Below are 22,124 nucleotides of genomic sequence, written 5' to 3'. Positions count from 1 at the left end.
ATTTGGTGGTGGGGTTGGTGCCTCTCGGATCCTTGTGAGCTCTTCTGACCCCTCTTCTCTTGACACTGAGTGAGTGTCATTGATGCACTCAGCTGGCCTGTCACGTCCTGATGCCCTGGTCATGCTCGAGGTGCACGGGTCACCAGGCCATGTGGGCAGCCCAGTTCTCTTCTCCCGAGTGGCCGCCTCATCTTCAGTCCTGCTATTCTGCAAAGCCAAGAGGGGTCAACTGCAGTCCTTCAGATAGAAATCTCACATGGACGAGGATCGCATACTCATCACCTGATCTGCTCAGTCTGTCCTGAGGGAATCACAGCATGCTTTAGGACTTGTCCGGGTGGCAGAGTTGGCTAGTGGAGAGCACGTAGATTCTTTGGGCTGCAGAAGAGCCAGCTGTCCAGGTGCCATCATCGGGAGGCACTGCCTGATAGGGTGGCCGGAGAGGTGTCTCTCTGAGCAGAGATCACGCCAAGAGATGAAGCGGAATTCAGTGTAATTGCGCTTCATTTGCAGAACATCTTTTAATTAGCTTTTCCTACCTGCTTTTCCTACAATCTTTAGAGATTGTATCCTGGCTGCCCGGCTACACTTTGGAATGTGGTGCACTATTTCACTTCTTAATTAGCAACCCACAGGAAGCCTTTACACTTGAAGACTGATGCTGCTTTGTGAAGGTCACATAAAATCCTGTGTTTTTGGCACTCACAGAATCATTGAACTTTATCTGCTGCATAATGGCAGTAGCAGGAAACCTAATTATTTTTCTGAAATCTGCCCAGATACTGCAGTGCAGAAAAGACTGTGGCACTGCTGAGGGTCTGGTGGGTGAGAATCCTGCCTTCACGCTCATCAGAGCTGAGGAGAGTCTGCTAGGCTGGAGACTGCAGGCCTGGGTGGGCCTCTCGCAGGGTCAGGGGTCCTCCTCCGGCTCAGGTGTGGTCTCACACTGCTTCAGCTCCAAGGTCGAGGGTCAGTGTTGCTGCTGTGCCTCTGTCATTCATTCCCTCCCCAAACAGGTGGGACCACGCCTTCCCCTTTGCCCCACCCTCTGTCATGTAGATTCCCCTTGCAGGTCACCTTGGAACACATGTCCTGCTCTCTCCCACATGTTGTGGTTTTCAACAGTGAGTATTGGAAACTCTCATTGTACAGGTGATTTGAGGTTTCATGAAGACGAAGCGTGGGGTGGGGGAGCAGGCTCTATTCTCTTAAAACCTGAAGTCGCACTGCAGATATTCACAACAGCTGCATTGCAGTTAGCCCGGAGGACAGTATGCACCCAGGGGTGGCTGGAAGTGTTCTGCTCCTCACCTGGTGGCTTTCTGCTGTGGCGTCTCTCTTCTGCCACTGGAGTTTGGGTATAAAAACCAGAAGCAACCTTAATGAGAAAGGGACATTGTGGGAATAGATGGGCAGGTAGGAATTCCCTGTGGAGCCCCGAGGGGAGGGTGCGGAGGCCTGGGCTCACACAGGTGGCTGGGCTTTCATTCTGTCATGCTTCCTGAGGGCCCTCACTTTCATGCCTAAAACCAGGACATCCTTGACAAATACGGCCTGTTTTTAGCTCAGGCCCCGGGGTGCGGGGAGGTCAGGCAGAGGAGTCAGTCCTGCTGTGATTTACAGGAGGTGCCCTGGGCCCTGCCCTTTGAGTCTGGGCTCCCCCAGGTTCCTGCTGCATTTGGGACGAGCTGTTCATTCACGTGGGTGTGGCTCTTCCTCCACCACCCCTGCTTAATTTCAGATGGTGCATTATCTGGGGGTGAATCAAACACAGCACCTGAGCAACCATAAAACCTTCCCGTGTCTGTGGCTCATCACACAGCGAGAGGGCAGAGTCTCAGGGCATGTGAGGTGTGGCTAGGCTGGAGGCATTGAAGGTCACCAACCAGGGCCACCCAGATGGGCTGTGTGCTCAGGGCATGCTGGTGTGGTTGGGGAGTGGGTGGCTGTTGAAGGAAGGGAAGTGTCAAGGACAGGGAGGGACTGAGAAGGGAGGTCCTGGTGCAACCTCCCAGTTGACTCTGATCCAGGAGACTCGCCTGGTCTCCGACAGCCCCGTGGCCCTCACCTACCGTGCCCCTTCTGTCCCTGTTCCCTCCATGCAGCATGACTTTGCATCTGTTAGTCTCCCTGTTAGTGCTTATCCCTGAGGCCCGTGTCCTGCCTGGCTCATCTTCAGGTGCGTGGTTGTCCCAGCCAGGCACTTAGAGGGAGCTGCTTCCTTCTGCAGGGCCGCAGGCAGCTCAGAACTCACAGGTGGAGAGAGAGGAAGGCTCAAGGACTAGGATGCCCCCAAGGAAACCCCAGTGCCAGGCCACAGCTGCAGGAGGCCACAGGGAGAGCCCGCTGCCTCTCCACGGGGCTGACTTATTATGTTACTTTTATTGGTGATTTTTGCTGGCTAGGTGCAGTGCTGGGTGCTGGGAGAGGTTGCAGATAAGAGATGCCGGCTTCTCCAGGACCCATTGCTAGTGAGCCAGCAAGGAGACATTTGGATGGGGGATACAGAGACCCACAGGAGGGCATCCAGCCTCACCCAAAGGTGACTGGAGAGTCTCTCCTGGGGACTATCACAAGAAGTGGGGCTCGAGCGGGTCAAGGGCAAGAGGGCCACCAGATTGTCATTGGGATACAGACACTGAGGCTCGGGAGCTGGGGGACAGGCTGCACTGAAAAATGTGAGGTGAGGCCTCCCTCCAGCTCTCCCACACAGAGCAAAGGAGGCAGGGAGGCCAGACCTCCCTGAGGAGGTCCTCCCCTACCTGTATCCTGAGTGCGCTGGATGGCATTGGGGGCAAGGTCTCAAGCCTGCTGTGCTGCATCTGTGCTCAGCAGAGCCTGCTGCACCCACGTGGGCCGCACTGCAGAGGCTGTGGCTGTGCACCCCAGGGACTGAGGACCACCGTGATGAGGGCCGCACAGTCGTAGCTCTGTGCATGGGGTCTCTTCTTTCTTCTTTCTCTGTTGGATTTTAACTGTTTGCACAGATGCTTGTTTTGGGTACAAGGCTTCCATGCTGGGCATGAGTGTGTGGGGTGGCACTTCCAGGGATGTCCCCAGGGAACCTGGGCTTTGTCAGGATGCGGGCTCCTGCTCTTTGGTCCGTGGTCCACCAGAGGCTGAGTTGATGACATTTCACTGTGTTACTCTGCAGCACCAGCCCCTAAGTCACAATAGTCAATGCAACTTCTAAGTGCAGGGAGGGAGGGAGCCAAGGGATTCCGTGGGGTGACTCCCTGTCCCTTTACTTGCAGACACACAGAATCAAGTGTGACAAATCAACTGGCGTCATTGAGATGGTGATGGATCGGTTCACCATTGAGAATGAAGGCACCTACACTGTGCAGATTCAGGATGGAAAAGCCAAGAGTCAGTCTTCCCTGGTTCTCATTGGAGATGGTACGCTGTATTGCATACTTTCAGTGTCAAAGAAAATTCTTCAGTAGGGGAAAGCCAACCTGCTTATGTCTCTCTCTTGGATGTTGACCGTAGCCTTCAGGACCGTCCTAGAAGAGGCTGAGTTTCAAAGGAAGGAGTTTCTCAGGAAGCAAGGTAAGCTGCCTCCCCGAGGCGCAGCAGGGAGCCAGGACCGGGGTCTGAGCCCTCGCACCCTCTCAGGACTCTGCGTCTTCAGTGGCAAAGCCACGCTCTTCCGTGGCCGAGGGAACCTGGATGCTTCTCTGTCCTCTGCTTTGTGCGCACCCTGCCTGTTGGTCTAACTTGAAACCCCAGGACTCTCTTGTTCCTGTGTCCTGTCACAGCCCATGGGGAAAGTGTCCATCTGGCCAGTCTCTGTGCCAACTTGCTGACTAACTGGTGTTCTGCACGCTGTCCTTCCCAACCACTCCCTGGCTTTATAACACACGTTGGCAACTCCACACAGCGTGAGACACGTGGGCGCACTCCCACTCCGTGACCCCCGGTGTGACCACATCGTGTCTCCCACCTCACCCAGTGCAACCTCTACCAGTCAGCAGTCAGATGGACGTCTGCAACGGCCTTCACGGTCCAGGGGCCTGTCATTTTCTGGCTCTGCTTCTCCTTCTTACTCTGTCTCCATCTGAACCAGGGGCCTGTCATTTTCTGGCTCTTAGCCCGTCTCCATCTGAGCCAAGTGTGTCGAATGTGATTTTATGAAAGGAGTTGACACTTTCTAACCCTGCTTTGCATTTTTGTGTTGATGGGACAGTCGTATTGTTAATATATTGCTTCTACATTTATTTTAAATAAAAGTGATTGAGATTTTAAACAAATGTACATAATCTATCCTTGATTTTAAGAGCCGCACAAACATGCTGTTAGCCAGGTCGGCTTTAGGGCCGTGAAAGCACTCAGTTTCATAGTGAACGGAAGTGCTGTATGTAAGCAGTACACACATGTGTATATCCACACACAGCTAGAAGCACACACCACACATATGTGTATTCAACATCTGTACAATACACACTTACTCATGGGTATAAGCTCTTTCCCTTTTCCCCCCAGGTCCTCACTTTGCTGAGTATCTGCACTGGGATGTCACGGAAGAATGTGAGGTTCGGCTGATGTGTAAGGTGAGGACCTGGTTCCAAGGTGGAGCAGACAGGGGCCACTCTTGGTCTCGGCAGAGGTTGAGGGTTGGGCCCTGTGGTCTGGCTCAGGTGTGTGCAGAGGGACGGCTTGGTTCTGGTGGCCTTGAGGACTCGGCATTCAGGGCTTGCCCTTCCTTCTTTGTGAGAAGACGGCAGGATGGTGACCTGCAAGAGAAGGCTCAAGTGGGTCTTGTTTAAGTTTTGGCAGGAGAGTTTGTGAGAGAGCCCCTGATGGAGTCCACCCATTGTGCACTGCTCTTGGCACTTCACTGGGCACATTGGGAACGTGATGTTTTTCAAGTTTCAATAACTCAGCAGTTAATCAGCTTTCATTTTGGTTAGATTCATTTTCCCCAGGAGACCTGTGACGTGTTCGCCCACTCAGTGACTGCCACTGGGCTGGGTGGGGGTAAGAGGTCCGTTATGCACGGTCTCTCTCCTCAACGTAATCGCAGTCTGAGGGGACGGGAGACACAAGCAAGCAGGGAGTTTTAGCAAGGGGAGGACTCCAGAGCCGAGTAGGGCAGCCCAGGACCCAGGTCAGTAGGTGAAGGGCGGCCCGCAAGCCCAGGAGCAGGAGCTGCCAGGTACCCCAAGCCCCCGGAGGGGAGCACGTACAGTACCAGTGTCCTGTACAACATCCAGAATGAGGCTGGGGCCAGGAGGGCTGGACACGAGCAGAGCAGGAGGGTGGCCCCTGGAGGCTTGTCCAGGAGGGAGGAGAGTGGGGGGAGAGTGGGGGAGAGCTGGATGCACCCGGGACCCACGCGCTCCCTGAAATCTGTGGGACAATTTAACTGTCTATTTCCTGACCATCACTAGTGTTGGTGATTGATTTTCAGTGTCCTATTGACACATCTCTTCTTAGTGAAAACTAGGGCTAAAGCTTTGGCGTTTAATATGCTTAAGGTTATCCTACATTTATTATAAAAAAATTACTTAGTATTTTTGTAGTGAATTTCTTGCCCTAATATGTTTAATAGGAATATTCAAAGACAAATCATTTCTTTTTCTTTTTGTGTTTAGGATTGAACTCGGGGTGTCTTACCACTGAGCCACATCCCTAGAGAGTTTTACTTTTTATTTTGAGACAGGGTCTCACTAAGTTGCCCAGGGCCTTGCCTCCCCAGCCTCTGGGATTGCAGAAACACTTATGAAAGACGTTTACTTGCCAAGAGGTGGCAGGAGAGCTGCCTCAGCCGGGCTCCCTCAACAAGTGAGAGCGTTTCAGGTAGTTAAAGGAAGATGCCCCTGGATGGCCAAGGGTAGCTATCCACTAAGCTGTTCACGCTGGTAAACAGCAGTTTCCTCAATGGTCACCATGTGTGGGGAGGTGTGCGTCTTCTGGACATCAGTCCACGAGGTGGTCAGCACTTAGCACACACGGGGGCAGGTGCTTGTATGCTGGCTCTTCTCTTTCTTCTGACCACTGGGAACCCGGGGACATGCACAGCCATGGGCAGCAGCAAAAATAAGAGTTCTTCCCTGGGGACTCTGATGTCACCTCAGTGGTGGATTACTCTCTGCAGGTGTTTCAAACTACCCTGTGTCCTCGACTAAAGGCTTTACCAACCTTTAAACTCAGGTGTCGGAGAAACCAAATAAATATTGCTTGAGATCTGAGTATTTTTGCAATTTAATGCACCGACTTTACATGAGTAAAGTCAATTCTGAAATTCTGTGGACCAGTCTTCCACTGAGTTTTCATCTAACGATACTGTGGCCGATGGCTATTTTAAACTCTATGTATGTGACAAAATATGGGGAAGGTGGTCTATGACTTAGAGGAAGGTCCTGCCTCCCAGCCCCTGTGTACTTGTCCCCAGGTGATCCTCAGACACTGTGCCAGGCAGACTCCCAAACTGGGGGCAAGTGTGACTGGGCAGGCGGAACCCCTGCTTTATGGGGACTGTATTTTGGCATTGCTGCTGCTGATGATGACAGCAGTGCACACAGCTGCTGTGGGAAGCCTTCAGCGTGCTGCGTGGTCGCTCGGTCACCCCGAGTATGTTTCCTAAGCATCTGTGCTTCCCAACCCTGCTATTGTCTCCTGGTCCGAGTGGGTTAGGGATGCAGACTGCCAGGCTGGAGTGGGGGAGCACAGCTCCCCTGTGCAGAGAGCGATCTTCACCGCCCGCAGCCTGGGGCCTGTGTGCAGAGCACCTGCCTGGGCTCCCCCAGCCCAGCTTCTCAGCCAGAGACAGGCCGGCGGGCGGGGCGTTCAGGAGAGGGAGAGTCCTCTTTCTGCCTCCCCCTCTGCACGGCAGCACCTGGAGTCACACTGTACGGGAGCAGCCACTGGGTAGTTTCACATGCTCCAAGGACAGTCTAGCTGTTTATAAATAAGATGCACCGCTGATGACTTGTCCTGATTAGAGGCACTTCACATAAACCAAAAGATCTGATTTCATGGTCCAAAATGACTTCCCACCTGTGAAGTGGGAATCTAGGAAAGTATTGTCATTAGAAGTGATAAGGGCCGGGGTATAGCTCAGTGGTAGAGCACTTGCCTCACACCTGAGGGTCCTGAGAGGAGGGAAGGCTTATCCATGGGCCTCTGTCTGAGAGTACAGTGTGTGTGTGTGTGTGTGTGTGTGTGTGTGTGTGTGTTTAAGATCTTTAATTTACAGTCCTAAAGTCTTTCGACAAGCCAGAGTGATTCATGTGCTACACTAAAGATTTCTGTTTTGTAGGTTGCAAACACCAAGAGAGAAACGGTTTTCAAGTGGCTCAAGGATGATGTTCTGTATGAGACTGAGACCATGCCTGACCTGGAGAAGGGGATCTGTGAGCTGCTCATACCAAAGGTACTGATGCTCAGTAAAATCAGAGAACCCAAGCAAGTTAGGTTTTCTGGTAACTCCTGAATTCTGCATTGTCTTCCAGTGTGTGTTCTGAAATTCCATAGTTTGCAAGGAAATGGATTAGCATTTGCTACATTTTGTGCCCCAAACATATTGATCGTACATAAATATGGGGTGTGCTCTATTTGTAGTTGTCCAAGAAGGACCACGGTGAATACAAGGCGACCTTGAAAGATGACAGAGGTCAAGACGTGTCCACCCTTGACATAGCTGGCAAAGGTAAAAGGAACCCTTCATCCTGCCGGGAATCGCCCTGTCCCAGGACGAGCTGGCTGAGACGTGCGTGCTCCTGTGTCCTCAGCGGGTACACACACTGTTTCTGGAGCAGAAACTCATAGAAGGAAACATTCATTGCATTCAGAGCTGCTGAAGTGTTTTAGAGAAATGTATGATTCTACTGCAGCTTAGGGGAAATGTCATCTGGACCCTTCACGGGAAGCCAGCTCATCCCACACCAACAGAGCTGAAATGCTGGCAGCTGTGATGGAGAGGTTCATTAAACCTACAGCTGGATTTGTGCTGAATGAAATGTTCTTGCCCATACTTTGAAAGAGACTAGATTAGAAGGATTTATCGCCCACTTGGGCCTTTTACGGATGAATATTACCTTTTTCATGCTTCATTTTTCAAATGAACATCCTGGTTTCTGGCGTCTAATGCAATGTTGGAAAGGCTGCTTTCTGTGAGAGGACATGTGGTCACGGTGCATTCCCTTCTCCCTTCCAGTGTACGAGGACATGATTCTGGCGATGAGTCAGGTCTGTGGTAAGCAAGTGCCCTCTACTTCTCCAGTCACTTTGCATGCTAAAGTCTATTGCCTGAGGTGGCATGCGCCCCTCCAGGGACGGAGCCTGTGGGCCACAGTGCACGCAGCTCCATGGTGCTCCCTAAGTGCTTTTCCACGTTGGCTCTGGAGTCTGTGTTTTGCTTTAAAATCAGAATTCATCACCTCTTCCAACATGCCTTGGTTAAGCTGGACAGTTGCTTTATCCAAATTTGTTATCAGCATCTTTATTTCGAATGATAAATAGCAATAATAAAATTTTAAAACTCTGGCTTTGTGTCACAGGCATTAGATTAATTTTAAATCTGCAAATAAATTCTCTCTCTTGATTTGCCTTCCCGTGGAAACTGTGAGAGAAAAATATGGGTTAATAACTCAATAATAATATATGTACACAGTGGTTTATGCTGACAATCATGTGATTTCACTATGTAGGCTCTTTAGAGAGGTCATAATCTGCATCTTCTGATGCAGTAACCGAGACCTGGGGGTCAGGAGGTCTGACTGCATGGGCAGCCAGCTGCGGTCAGGACCCCAGCAGAAGCCCTCGGCTGAGCACAGGGTCCACTGCAGTCTCACACTCCGTCTCTGGCATTCCTGTGAGATTGCCTGTCCCCACTGCTTTCCCCAGGCAGTGGGTAAGGAGACTCTCCAGCTTTGCCAGCAAGCCTGCCTGGTTGTGCTGGACCGGTGTTCTTCTCTCTGGGAAGGTAGACCGGGCCCGTGGAAGGCAGCCTCTCCTCGCCCTCTCAGGAAGCCTCTCGTGCACGTAGGGCATGCAGCTGGGGGCCACCAGGGGTGAGGCTTAGATTTTTCTTCTGTCCTCTCACCCAGGAACTCCTGGTGCTGGAGGACTGACCCCAGGCCCCCATCTCCTTGACCCGCGCCACTCCTGCCGAGTGTCACTCCTTGGCTGACCTTCCATGACACCTAAGATGCAGGCCAATGAATGAGTGTTTTCCATGCTGCACGTTTATGCCCTTCTGGCTCGTCCTCTGAAGCGAAGCAGCTAGGGGCAGATGCCGATCCTCTTCCAAAGCCTTGAGTCTCTAATGTGTTTAGCAAAGGGCTTTCCAAATCATCCTGGCCTGGCCAATGCTCATGTAGAGAATGAATATTACACGGGAATGTGGAGCAAAAGTCTTTGGCTGCATAGTTCACCACCCTCCAACGAGAGGATGGGGGTGTGGGTGGACACACTGGAGTGTCAGGATCAGAATGGACACGGCCGAGTGCAGTGGGTGTGCCTGGGGAGGTGTGTGTTTGAAGTAGAGAGTGTCACTGAGAATAGGACCTGGGGGCTGGCACACACTTAGGGCATCCCTCACCAGAAAAGTGTGCTGTGTGGTCAGCAAAGATAAAGAGTGTGGTTACAACAGCGTGTGACAGCCTATGGCTCTCTCACCACTGCCAAGCAGAGAGACTTTATATGTGGAATCTTTAAGACATCCACAGTATTCCACACACAATATCCAGTGTGCCGCTGTAGATGGCTCACGCTGCTCCCCGACACCTGCGTGGCTCTGTGTCTGCAGGGGCGTCTGCCTCTCCACTGAAGGTCCTGTGCACCCCGGAGGGCATCCGGCTCCAGTGCTTCATGAAGTACTTCACAGAGGAAATGAAGGTCAACTGGTACCACAAGTGAGTACTAGGCAGCAGCCGTAGCCCAGCACAGGGCCGGGACGGGGCTGGGTGCCACGGCGTGGCCGGGACCTTCCCGATTTCAGTTCTGAGCCGTCGGGAGCCCTGGGCTGGGGTGGGGGCCGTCTGGCTGTGGGGAGGACCTGCAAAGGAGAAGGAGTGACTCCTGTGGTTGTGAGATTTTCCCCCTGCACCGGGCTGCTCCTGGTGCGCCTCACTGGGAGCGAGCAGGGAGGGAAGAGGGAGCAGCCCCTGGAGGCCAGGGTGCACATCCCCAGCAGCTCCATTAGGAACCCGGGGCCCAACATGCCAAACTGAAATCATGCAGAGGCCGCTCTCCTGCCATGCGAGCAGCATGGCCTCTGTCCCGCTTACCTGGGAGGGCCCCGGCACCGATAGAGCAACTGCGTGGAGCTGTCCCTCAGCCACCGGGGTCTGGCCCTTCAGATCTGAGCTGCAGGCTCCTACCTGAGACCAGGCAGGTGGCATCTAAGTCCCAGGGTTTCTGTGTTGGGATCACCATCCCGGACCCCACAGCTGCTGATGTGGGGACCTGAGGAGGGGCAGATGGAGCCAGTGCTGCTTTGCTGTCCCTCGTGACCCGAGAGAGGCCAGAGGGCAATGTCCATGGGCTGTGCTTCCAGGGTGTCCCATCTCTGTCCTGGGTGTCCATACTGTGCCTTTGGACATTGCATTTGCCAGAAGGCAAACATGGTCATAAACAGTATGATTAATTTTAAACAGTATCATTCTGTCCAGGTGGGTCTAGCTATGAGCAACTCCTAGTTTTAAAGCGCTACGTGTTCCTGTGTTTTTCTGTTGAGAGTTGGCATACTACAGCCTTGTCTCGGATGCTGGGCTTAGAAACGGAATAGTATGGCCCTCAGAGCTTGGTGCCTCGTGCTTGGAACTGGCGCTGCTGTGCTCTGGAGTGTGAGAGCCAGCACCGGCAGACTCCTTACAGACCCGTGCGGAGGAGCTTGGTGGAAAAGTGTATTGGAGGCAGGGGACTAACACTCGGGTACGCTTTGTGGTTTGTTTATAGGACTTATTTGTTAAGATGATGAATCTCTCTCCAGCTGAATCAAACCCCCGGAACCCAGGATCTATTTATTACCTCTTCTCTGTTTCCTTCTGGTTTTTTTTAAATCAGAAATTGAACCCAGAGGTGCTTGACCACTGAGCTGCATTCCCAGCCTTTTTTTTTTAAATTTGTTTATTCTGAGACAGGGTCTTGCTGAGTTTCTTAGGGCTTTGCTAAGTTGCTGAGGCTGGCTTTGCACTTGCAATCCTCCTGCCTCGGCCTCCCAGGCCTCCTCTTTTATGGCAGCGTGATTCATGGAAAGCTGTACACAGGTGCAGCTGTGCCCTGCATCTGGCCCTGGTGGGGCTGGTCATGGTGTCCATGCCTGGACAGGCTGCGCCCCTTCAGCTTGTCTGGCTTGTCCGAGGGGTGTGCTCTGTGCTGGGTCTGGGGGTTTGGAGACCACACTCGCCCATACACACCTGCACGGGCACACACAGTTGTGTGGATGTGCGATGTCAGCCCTAGCTTGTGGCACTTGTGCCCAACACCTGACACATGGTTTCATGTGGTGCCCACAGATGCCCGGTGACTTGGGTATTGATGCCCCATTTTAGAGATGAGGAAGTTCAGGCCTAATGAGAGAAATGTCCCTTGTTCAAGGCCACACAATTAGTAAGTGAGGAGCAGGGAACTGAATGGAGTCTGCAGTTCCTACCAGGCATTCGTGAGTGACAGGGAGCCTCATGAGGGTGTTCGTCCCAGACAGTCAGGGCACAGTGCACAGGTCTGACCACCACCATGCAGCATGCAGGGAAGAGTCACTAGAGACACAGAGAGGCAGAAACACTGCAAATTCCCGACTTGTTAAAGGGGCATTATTTCTGCTTGCTCTTCTCCAAACAGGGTTTGTTAGACAATAAAACTGGCACTTCTTTAGCAGTTTTATAACCCAAGTATAACCTTTGGGCCTCAAGGTGTTATATAAACTGGAAAGGATGTACTTTTGGCTACATTTTACCATTGACTATTAAACAGCATTGAGCTGTGTGTTCATCTGCTCTGTGGTTGTAGTCCATCACTGAGATGCAAGGCTTGGCCATTAAAAGTAGATGCTCTACTTGGCTATTAAAAGAGCTATCAGGTGGCAACTGCAGACAGAGAGCACTGAGCAGGGCTAAGGGGCCTGGGCTGTCCTTAGGAAGGCTTTGGTGGACCACCTGCAGACCCTGCCATCTGCAGAGAGATCGCCCAGGGGTCGTCTCGTGAGATTTTCCCACCCTTCCTGGCATGGGGCACTAATGAAAGAAAGGGAGATGTCTACTGTGCCTTGAATGACCACTCTGTGCCCGACGGTGGACCTGGTCCACTGCGCTCCTCCCTGTGAGGCTGGTGCTACCTCATCCCTGTTACTCCTGCAAGTGACAGGTCAGAGGCCTCCTCCTTGTCTGGAGCCATTCCCTGAGATCAGTGTGTGGGCCCAGGAGCTGCCTCCTGGCCTGGCCCCTGCAGCCCCCTGAACCCCATCCTGGGCTGCCGCCAGGGTGATAAGACACACCGTGAGTTCCAGGGCTGGCTCTCTGCAGAACCCCTACTTGGCCAAAGTTACTGCGGCCTCTGCTTGAAGCTGGTGGGTGGAGAGAGACCTGCGTCCTAGTGTGTGTCGCCCTGGAGTCTGCTTCCCTGTGCCCAGGACTGTGACTTCTGTGAATCTTTCCCTCACCCCCTAACTCCCAGTGACTGGGAGGTGGTCTCTGCAGGCCTGTCAAACAGGCTGGCCTCACAGTGTGGCCTAGGGGTCAAGCTGGAAGGCAGGGCTGGCACCTAGTCCTTGGTCAAGCTTGAAACCCCCTGTAGGTCCACAAAGCGGGGGCTCAGCGCCTCGGCCGTCTGTAAGCTGACAGCACGATGACACGGAGCGCAGCTGGCCCGGCTGTCCTCCTCGGAGCTCCTTCACCTTGTGGACTGAAGCTCTGTCCCCACGGAACACCGGCTCCCTGGCCCTCCCCCAGCCCCTGGCAGGCACCAGCCTACCTCTGTCCCAGGGCCTCCTCTGAGTGGGCCCCATGTGGCTGTCCCTGTGTCTGCCGTTTCACCCAGCTGGCGTCCTCGGGGTTCACTCAGGCTGTGCTGGGGTCGGAAGCTCCTTATCCATTTAGGGCTGAGTGAATCCCGCCATCTGTAGAGACCACCTCGGCTCATCCTTCTCTCAGGGGACATGGGTTGCACACATCTGGCTGTGTGTGCGGTGCTGCTGTGAGCTTGGTGCAGGTCTTTGGAGTGTACTCCCATAAGTGCAATTGCTGCGGCATATCAGAGTTTCATTTGCAGCTTTCTGAGGAGCTCATGCTGTATGAAGTATTTTGAAGTTGATCATGTGACAGGTGTATATTATATACTCATGCACCTTTAAAATTAAGTACAGTATAATTTCAGGAAGCCTCAGGTTTGAGTTACTGATGTTCTGGGTGAAACTGTAGTAGCCAGAACATCTCCAGGCCATTGGCATCAATGAGCAAGACCCCACCCCAGCGTACATAGTGTTGCCCCCAGCACTCTGCGTCGGACATGGAAACTGAATCGAAGTGTTGCTGTGGCTTCTTTAAAGAGATGCCAAGATCTCGTCCAGCGAGCACATGCGGATAGGAGGCAGTGAGGAGATGGCCTGGCTGCAGATCTGTGAGCCCACCGAGAAGGACAAAGGCAAATACACTTTTGAGATTTTTGATGGCAAAGACAACCATCATCGCTCACTTGATCTCTCTGGACAAGGTAAGAGACCTGTGCATTATCTACCCGTGCCTGGTGCCCAGTGATCCCTTCAGATCCCACACACGGGAGATGTCCTGACCCTTCACCGAGTGTGTGACTTCATTCAGAGAAGATCTCTTCTGGGCAGTGCATTGCTCATTTGGTCATTGATCATTTCTGCTGCTCAAATCTGTAGTGGAACATCTGCAGATAGGAGGTGAGCTCTTCCACAGTTAGTAACGTGTGCACTGTTTCCTTGCAGCCTTCGATGAAGCCTTTGCGGAGTTCCAGCAACTCAAGTAAGACCCTCATACATGATTATTTTTATATCAGAGCGTGGTCTGGCTGGCTCAGGGCATTTTGCTATGTGAGGGAAGGTCTATGAACGCCCAGGTGATCCCGGGAATGTGCTGTTCAGGTGGTTCACTCTGTAGCGGGCAGCATTCTTCTAAACCAGAAACACATTTATGAGTCAGCTTTTCAGAGTTGTCACGACCCTGCTTACTTTACATGATAAAATTTCTGAAGTCATTGAAATCATGGTGACACATCAAACAGAACAACCTTTAAACAAATGATTGGGGGTTTCCGCATGCCTGTCTGAGTCTTAGAGATTCAAATGAGCGCTTGCTAGTCATGTGTCACATCTGCACAAGTAAGATAAACCCAAACCCACCAATTCAGAATCACTTTAAAAGTCTTCAATGTGATCTGGTGAATTTGGTGAAAGAAAGTAAGTTTCTCCACCTGGTGGGTCTGCCTGCGGCCTTACCTCTGCGACCCAGCGTCTGCTGGTGCTCCCCATCACAGAAAAGGCAGAGGAAGAGATCAGAAAAGTCACCTTTGGCCTTCGTGAGCAGAGGGTCCATATCCCTGGGTTCAGCCAACCGCGGTAAAAAGTACTTGGAAAGAGATTGCATGTGTGCCGACCACGCACAGACTTTTCTCATCATGATCCCTAAAACAATTCAGTGTAAGTGCGCCTACCAAGGGTCCACATGCATTAGGAGTTACAGGCAGTCTAGGGATGACTTAAAGGAAACCAGGTGCACTAGGTTCTATGCAGACACCAGTCCTCTTCATCTGAAGGGCTTGCGCACAGTGGGGTTTGGTGTCTTTGGGGACTGAGGGAGACTGCACAGAGGAGCAGGGGCATTCCCCTCCTGTGCTTGTGTGTGGTGCGTTTTGACAGCAGCATGTCTGTTCTCTCTCTCCTCCCCGTGGTGTTAGGGCTGCGGCTTTTGCAGAGAAGAGTAAGTACAAGTGGGATGATAACAGGACGGCACGTGACCTGGGTGCAAAGGGTGCACGTTTCCCGTGACTGACTTGGTGTGCAGACAATAAGCGGCCAGCGTTCCTGCCCCCATTCAAACATGTCCAGCCTCCATCTAGATTCGCTTTTCTTAACCTGGACCTTTCTCCTTCCTGTCTTCCACCTGCCTTTGCAAATCCTGCTCCCCATGCCACAACCCCTCTCCTCCTCCCGGGTATGGGTTGGCACTCTTCTGTCACCCTCGGACACACATCCCACATTTCCTCTGGAGCCTGTCGCCTGCCCCTCAGCAGGGTCTGCTATTCTGGCCTGCCTGCCCGTGGCCTGTGGTTCCTCTCCACCGTGCATGTATCCTTCTCTTCCCTGTCCCCTCCCACTTCCACCTTGGTGCCACGTGGTGCCAGGGAACGTGCTGTCAGTGCCTTCCCAACACAGTGGCTTCCTGTTGCAGATCGTGGCAAGGTGATCGGAGGCCTGCCTGATGTGGTGACCATAATGGAAGGCAAGGTGAGAGCAGGCTGCAGCGTGCAGAGCTGGGCCAGAGGGCCGCTACGCAGGGGTGTGCAACCCCATCCTCAGGGCAGAGGGCAGCCAAGCAGGGGTGTGCAACCCCATCCTCAGGGCAGGTGCTGCCTCCAGCTTGCTAGCTGTCGGAACACGCGTTCTCTGGGTGTGAAGAGGAACTGGTAAAGGATTCATTTCTGACATAGAGGAACGGTTGGGGCACCTGCTAGGAGATGCAGAGCTCGATGCCCACACGTTCTTGACCCCCCCAGGCCCCCTCCCAGCTGGCGCTCAGCCAACCACGCCTTTGGTTTCTGGTGAGCTGCCATGAAGCGGGCCCTCCTCTACCTGCTCTCCCAGGACTGTGAACAGGAAGGGCTGTCAGAGCGTGCAGCAGGGGTCCCAGGGCGTGCAGGGAGGGCTCTCTGAGCTGTGGGAAGGGAGAGGTCTCTGAGGTGAGCAGGGAGAGGTCTCTGAGGTGATCAGGGAGAGGTCTCTGAGGGTGTCCAGTGGGCTCTCTGAGTGAGCAGGGAGGGCTCTCATGGCTTGTGTGGTTCTCTCTGACGCTGTCTGGGGTGACTTGCTGCCCGGGTGTGGGACAGGCTTGCAGACTGGTCACTGTGGGGAGACGGCCTGACCTCCCTTTTCCCCTCTCCCCCCCTCCCCCCTTGTCCCCCTGAAGACCCTCAATCTGACCTGCACGGTGTTTGGAAACCCGGACCCTGAGGTGGTTTGGTTCAAGAACGACCTGGGCCTGGAGCTCAGCGAGCACTTCTCAGTGAAGGTGGAGCAGGCCAAGTACGTCAGCCTGACCATCAAGGGGGTGACCTCCGAGGACTCCGGGAAGTACAGCATCAACGTCAAGAACAAATACGGGGGAGAGAAGATCGACGTCACCGTCAGCGTGTACAAGCACGGGGAGAAGATCCCGGACGTCCCGCCGCCCCAGCAGGCCAGACCCAAGCTCATCCCAGCGTCCTCCTCTGCGGCAGCGGAATAGGGTCCCAGCCTAGGGTGGGCGGGAGGGGCTAGAGGTCACGGGGTGCCGTGTGCTGTGTGAGCGAGTGCCACCTGAGTGGGCTGCATGTGCGTCCAGAGCGGTCACGCGTTAGTTTCTGGTTTGGGCGTTTGGTGATTGTCCTCATTGGCTTTTCCCAAGGCTGGACGGCTTCTGTGCTCGTGGGGCCAGGACACAGCTCTGTTCTCCTGGTTGTGGGTGGGGCCCAGAGCTCTCACGTCCCACTGTTCCCTGGCCAGCTTTCTCTTGCTCTCAACTAATAAAACTTTAAAAGTCGCCTTGTGTTTCTGAACTGATCTTCCTGACTCCACGTCCCCTCCTGACTTGACCAGGTCAGGATTTCCCTGCAGTGGCACGGCTACGTCCAGAGGAGAGCCAGGGATGTGGGCGCCCCTCCAGGAGGGCTCCACCTCACAGCTCCTCCCCTGGGGCTGGGCAGCCACCGCTGACATGGGCAGAGGGGCCCTGAGCGCCCAGGTCCCCGGGAGTGAGCCTGTGTGTGGGGCTGGAGAAGCTTCCTGGTGGCACCAGGTCCAGATGCCTCCGCGGGAGAGCACAACCCTGGACGGCTGCCTGTCCTGTTTCAGAGCTCATTAAGTGGGAAGGGAGGGCCACCCACAGGCCACTCACTGGAAAGACCCAGGACACCTGAGGGGGCAGAGACCCAGCCGACCTTGGGCCTCCTGAGAGGTTCCAAGGCTTCACGTGTGAGCTCTCCTTCCCTCGAAAACTTCCTTTCTGTTTTGGAAAGAGGCTGATTCCCCTGGCAGAAGTGACCCTACCCAGTGGTTCAGTTCTGTTTGCTTTATTTGGGGTGTTTTTTTTTATGTGGTGCTGGGGGTGGAACCCAGAGCCTCACACGTGCTAGGCAAGTGCTTTTGGCCGCCCCTGCAGGCCAGACCGAAGGTCATCCCAGCATCCACCTCGGCAACCGCTGAATAGGGGTCCCAGCCGGGGGTGGGCGGGAGGGGCTAGAGGTGTGGGGAGCCCTGTGCTGTGCGAGCCCCCGCTGAGCCCCGCCCGACCTTCTGTCTGCTGGATAGCAGGAAAGCGTCAACATGACGAGCCTTTTCTCTCTCGCTGTGTCGGCCAACACAGATCCACCGTTTTGGTTGTCTTTCCCTGAGGTTTTACTAGCCACCCACACGTCCTCAGGAAGCCACAGCCTGCCAGGAGGTCCCATAGCTGCAGAACCAGGGCCAGCAAGAATTTTGGGGTGTCATTTTTGCTTCTCTGTCAGGTGGGTGGCTGTGGCATTGAGTGGTGGCCAGCGGTCCTGGGAGCACCTTTGGTGAGGGTGGGCGTAGGCAGAATGTCCGGCACTTGACCTTTATTTTGTGACCAGCTTCACTTATTTTCCAAGTTGCAGTAGTCTTTTTGTTTAGCAATTGTGGTTTTTAGGAAAGAAGCAAACAAAGAAATGAGTACCTTAAACCACATCTTTAAAATTACAGGAGCAGTTTCAGGTTCAGAGAAAAATTGAGAGGAAAGCACACAGACTCTTCCTACACCCTGCCCCCATTCATGCAGAGCCTCCTGCCAAATTAAACCTCCACAGAGTTGTGCACGTGTGTGGGCTTGCACAGACATGCATGCCACCACAGGCCACCGGGCTCACCAGGGTCCACTCTCCGCCTGGTTCGTTTTCTGTTAATGTCATGCAGTGCCTGAGGCCTGGTGCCTTGGCTGACTTTGGAGGTTCCAGGGCGTCTGCTGATGGCTGTCATCCCGGCTGTGGTGAGGACTCGCGGTAGGTGGCATCACAGCAGCAGAGGTGCACAGAGGGGAGCTCGCGCCACCAAACAGAAACCAGAGCTAGCGAGGGGCTCCTTCCTAATAGCTTGCCTTTGGGGCCCTACGAGGACTGTGCTGTCCCTTTGAGGGCACACCGATGGCCTTGGTGCCTCCTCTAAGCCCCGCCTCTTCAATGCCGCATCCCTGCCACACTGGGCTCAATCTTCCAGTGCTGCACCCTGGGGACCCGTTAACCTACCCAGCCCCCGGGAGCAGGTGGGCAGGTGCCATGGCATGGGAGCCCCGGGGCCTGCACCGTCAGCCCCCACGCCTCCCCGACCACTGATCTCTCCACCAGCACCTTGGCTGATACCTTCAACGTTTCCTGAGGAAACCGCCTTTTGTTCCGAGTGCTCCGAGCCACCCTGAGGCTGTACAGACGAGGCAGAGGCCCGCAGCCCCGGGACAGGCTCCGGTCGCCTCCCGCTTTCCCAGGCTCTGGCACGGCTGAGAGCCGGGAGTGTGGTGGCCCTCTCCTCCCTTCCTCCGAGGAGTGGGCCGGTGTGGCTTGTCCTCTACTCCAGGGTGTGGGGTGTTCTTCCATCGTGTCGGGCGCCCGTCTCTGTCAACCTTCACGACTTGCTGAGGTGGTGTCCTCTGCTCTTGCCCATCTCTACTGTGGCCCGAGCCCAGCCCTCCCCTTCTGCACGTACTAATTGAAATTCTCTCCCAAGTAAGGCTCGCCTCCTCTCCCTCATTTGCTCGTTCATGGGATCTGTGCTGTGCACCGGCTCGGAGTCCACACCGCCCTCTGTCCTGTCCTTCACATTGCTCCAGCTCGGCCACGTGCCCTTTCAGTGTAGCCTGTGTGCTCCCGGCTTGGTTTGCCGAGTGGCCCCAACCTCTGGTACCATGCGACACCAGGGTCATCTTGTGCCGTCTCTGCTCCAGCCTGGAGTCTTCTCCCAGGGCCCGTGGTTGGAGAGTGGGGTTAGAAACCCAGACGGGTGGAGGGTCCTCCGGTGTGTCACACACCTTCACCCCACTGCACTGGAGTAAGGGGAGGACGAGTGAGGGGGAGACTGCTCTGACGGCCAGTCGCCCCTCAGAGGCCGGTGGGAAGAGCCAAGGACCTGGGGAGGATGTCTAGGCCGTCCACTAGCTTCCTGTGTGGCTGGGACCGTGGCCGAGAGCGGTGCTGGAGTCAGGAGGTGGGAGGTCGGGCCACCCGACCTCCCTGGTTTCCCTCTCTGTCGGCCTCACATGGTGGCCAGGAGCTGTGCACGGGCCACCACACCAGGCAAGGAACAGTGGGGAAGTGCAGAGAGCCCTTCTGGGCCGCTGATCTTGGGCGGGACAGAATGGGCTCTCCCAGGACCCCAGGAGAGCCTCTGCCCAGGAGCCGTGCTCTGCCTTCTGGTCGGTAACGCTGTGGCCCACGCTTCCTAAGGGCAGAGGACGTGGGGCGGTCTCCCGTCACCATGGTGCAGCCATGGAATCCAGGGAGCTCAGGCTTGGCACTGTGCACCATGACCACACCCCAGTCTCCCCAGTGGTCACTATCGTCCTTCACCACCCGTCTGCGGGAGTCCAGGCCAGGGGAATCAGCCCTGTGATGTCACCACTTTACTTTGCAAAAAGAAGTTTGTCTTTAATCCACTGATGATTTTGAAGGCAAGAAGACAGTGACTCAAGGCCAGCCTCAGCAACTTAAGAGAGACCCTGTCTCAAAATCAAAATCAAAAGGAGCTGGGGTACAGCTCCGTGGCAGAGTGCCCTGGGCTCCATCCCCTACCCCCGGAAGCCCAGGGTGAACGATGCCACTTGTGATGAGGATGACACCCTCAGAGGGCTCGGTGGTAGCCGGAGTGAACTTGGGTCCTGTGACCTTGAAATGGGGCACCGGGGCTTTGTACCCGAGCAGCTGCCTGCCGAAGCGTCCATCAGTGCCACAGGAGGTGTGGGTCCAGGCAGCTCTGCCGTGGGCCGTCTCACTCCAGGAGCCTGGAAAGGGACTTCTCCCGCTGCTCGATTCTTAGCCGAAATCCCAGATACCAGGCCCCGGGGCCAGGGCCATGTGTGGCCAGCGTCCCCGGTGTTCTCAGGCGAGATGGCCCCACCATGCGGCAGGCTCCAGGCAGCACCCACCACATCAACACAGGCGGCTTCTCTCTTGATTGCTTAGAAAGCTTTTCTTCACCAGCACTTTCTTTCTTTTAATTATTCTTCTTTGTGATTTCATTAAATTTAAGCCATTCTTTATGGAATCTCCCATTTTGTCCACCGAATTTATTTCTTAAATTTCATCTCAATTGACAAAATGGTTGCATATGTGGATGGTGCAATGTTCTCATGCCTGTTTACAACCTGGAGTTGTCACACCGGAGCCACCAACGTATCTGTGGCTTCACATACTTGCTTCTCTTTAGTGGTGAGAAGTGCAGACTCCACTCGGTATCGTGAAGTGCAAGGTGCACTTCTGTGTGGCTGTTGCTCCTCTTGCATGGGTCGTAGCCTCCTGTCTTTGGTCAGCCCCCCCCCTCCCTGCCAGCCCCAGGTGGACACGGTCGCTCTTCCTGGGGCTCGCTGCTCGACACTCCACCGGGGGACGCCCATCCTGGTCCTGCAGCTGCAGGTTCCCCAGGTCACCTCGAAGAGCAGCACCCCCCCTCTGAGGTCGGGCTTCCCATCGCGGGCACCACCTTGTCCTTGAGACGATAGCCTGTCCTCTCAGGGTGGCCACTGCCTGGTGCTGGGTGCCCTGCTACCTGGGCTTCGTGCCCTTGGGAATCATGCTCAGTGGTGGGGCCACGGCATCCTGTGGCGCCCCCGTCAGTGTCCTGAGGAGCCTCTGCAGCTCCCCGCGGCCCCACTGGGCACGTGCCCTCTGCCTGCCCTCTGTGTCTTTGTGACAGTCGCCTGGGGTCGATTGGCCCTTCCCTGACGGTCACAGTGAGCAGCCCTGTGAGGACCTTTGGCCGTCTCTGTTCTCTGACAAGTGTTCATTTGGGCCCTGTGCCCATTTTGGGGCATTTTGAGCTATTGTGCCGTGGAGTTGTGCCCTGGCGTGTCTGTGTCTGGGCATTAGTTCTTGCCCTGCATGGGGGTCACTAGGTTTTCCAACCCCTCTTCTGACTTCATCTGTGTTCACGTTTGCCGCCTGTCTCGGGGTGTGTCCACGGAATCTGTGCAGACCGAGTCCTGGGGCGTTCCCTGCAGCCTCCTGGAGTTTCCAGGTGGGGCCTTCCATCCCACTCCCTGATCCCTGTTGAGAGACTTTTCCCTGCGGTGGAGGTGAGCCTCCAGTTCCACTCCTGGGCTGTGGACTCGCAGTTTCCAGCAGCATTTGGAAGAGACGATTCCAACTTCCTCCTGTGTCTTTGGCAACTTTGTCAGAAGTCAGGGCCGTGACCGCAGGTCCAGGTCTGCCCTCTGCCCTGGGCGGCTGTCCCTGTCTAGCTTGGTGAAGTGTCACATGGTGTCAGGGTCTCTCCCACACCACTTGCACGTGGCCTTAGAGCCACGAGGAAGATTCTCTTTCTGTCTCTGCAGTTCACTGGAAAAGCAGGGCAGTTGGGTGCCCCTCAGTGGTGCAGTGCCGGCCCAGCGTGCACGAGGCCCTGGGTTCTATCCCCAGGGCAGGGGGAAAAAAGAAAAGGCTGTTGGTAAGTTGGGGTTGTGTCTCACTTCTTTCAAAATTGCTTTCCCCCCAGCAGTTCAAAATGGAATTTTGGATACATCAGAGGCCATAATTACAACAAGACTTGTCAAATGTATAAGTACATGACCTCCGTTCAAATCAAATCACAGTTAACCCCAGGGTTCTGCATGAAGAGAGTCGCCAATGCCGGTGACACCCAGCCTGACACTTGGTGCAGGAGCCCCCACAGACACACTCACGGCCATGTGGCTTTGCACAGCCTGGCGCCCTCTGTGCATTGGCCCGCCAGACTCACAAGC

At 54.7% G+C, this 22,124-nt stretch overlaps 1 protein-coding gene across 1 annotated transcript in view; it reads left to right on the top strand.

Annotated features, from left to right (window-relative positions):
- Positions 1-16,706, top strand: part of LOC144251493 (myomesin-2-like) — a 54,452-nt gene extending 37,746 nt beyond the window's left edge. The window contains exons 21-32 of the mRNA XM_077794364.1: positions 3,255-3,399; positions 3,493-3,552; positions 4,486-4,553; positions 7,265-7,378; positions 7,567-7,654; positions 8,162-8,200; positions 9,755-9,860; positions 13,493-13,656; positions 13,898-13,934; positions 14,866-14,888; positions 15,360-15,415; positions 16,095-16,706. Of these exons, the coding sequence (XP_077650490.1) occupies positions 3,255-3,399; positions 3,493-3,552; positions 4,486-4,553; positions 7,265-7,378; positions 7,567-7,654; positions 8,162-8,200; positions 9,755-9,860; positions 13,493-13,656; positions 13,898-13,934; positions 14,866-14,888; positions 15,360-15,415; positions 16,095-16,412 (1,218 nt within the window). The 3' untranslated portion in view covers positions 16,413-16,706. The remainder of the gene's footprint in view (positions 1-3,254; positions 3,400-3,492; positions 3,553-4,485; positions 4,554-7,264; positions 7,379-7,566; positions 7,655-8,161; positions 8,201-9,754; positions 9,861-13,492; positions 13,657-13,897; positions 13,935-14,865; positions 14,889-15,359; positions 15,416-16,094) is intronic.
- Positions 16,707-22,124: the final 5,418 nt, after the last annotated feature.

The sequence above is a fragment of the Urocitellus parryii genome, assembly GCF_045843805.1.
Source record: "Urocitellus parryii isolate mUroPar1 chromosome 14 unlocalized genomic scaffold, mUroPar1.hap1 SUPER_14_unloc_1, whole genome shotgun sequence".
Classification (NCBI taxonomy): domain Eukaryota; kingdom Metazoa; phylum Chordata; class Mammalia; order Rodentia; family Sciuridae; genus Urocitellus; species Urocitellus parryii.
This window is presented reverse-complemented; position numbering and strand designations above follow the sequence as displayed.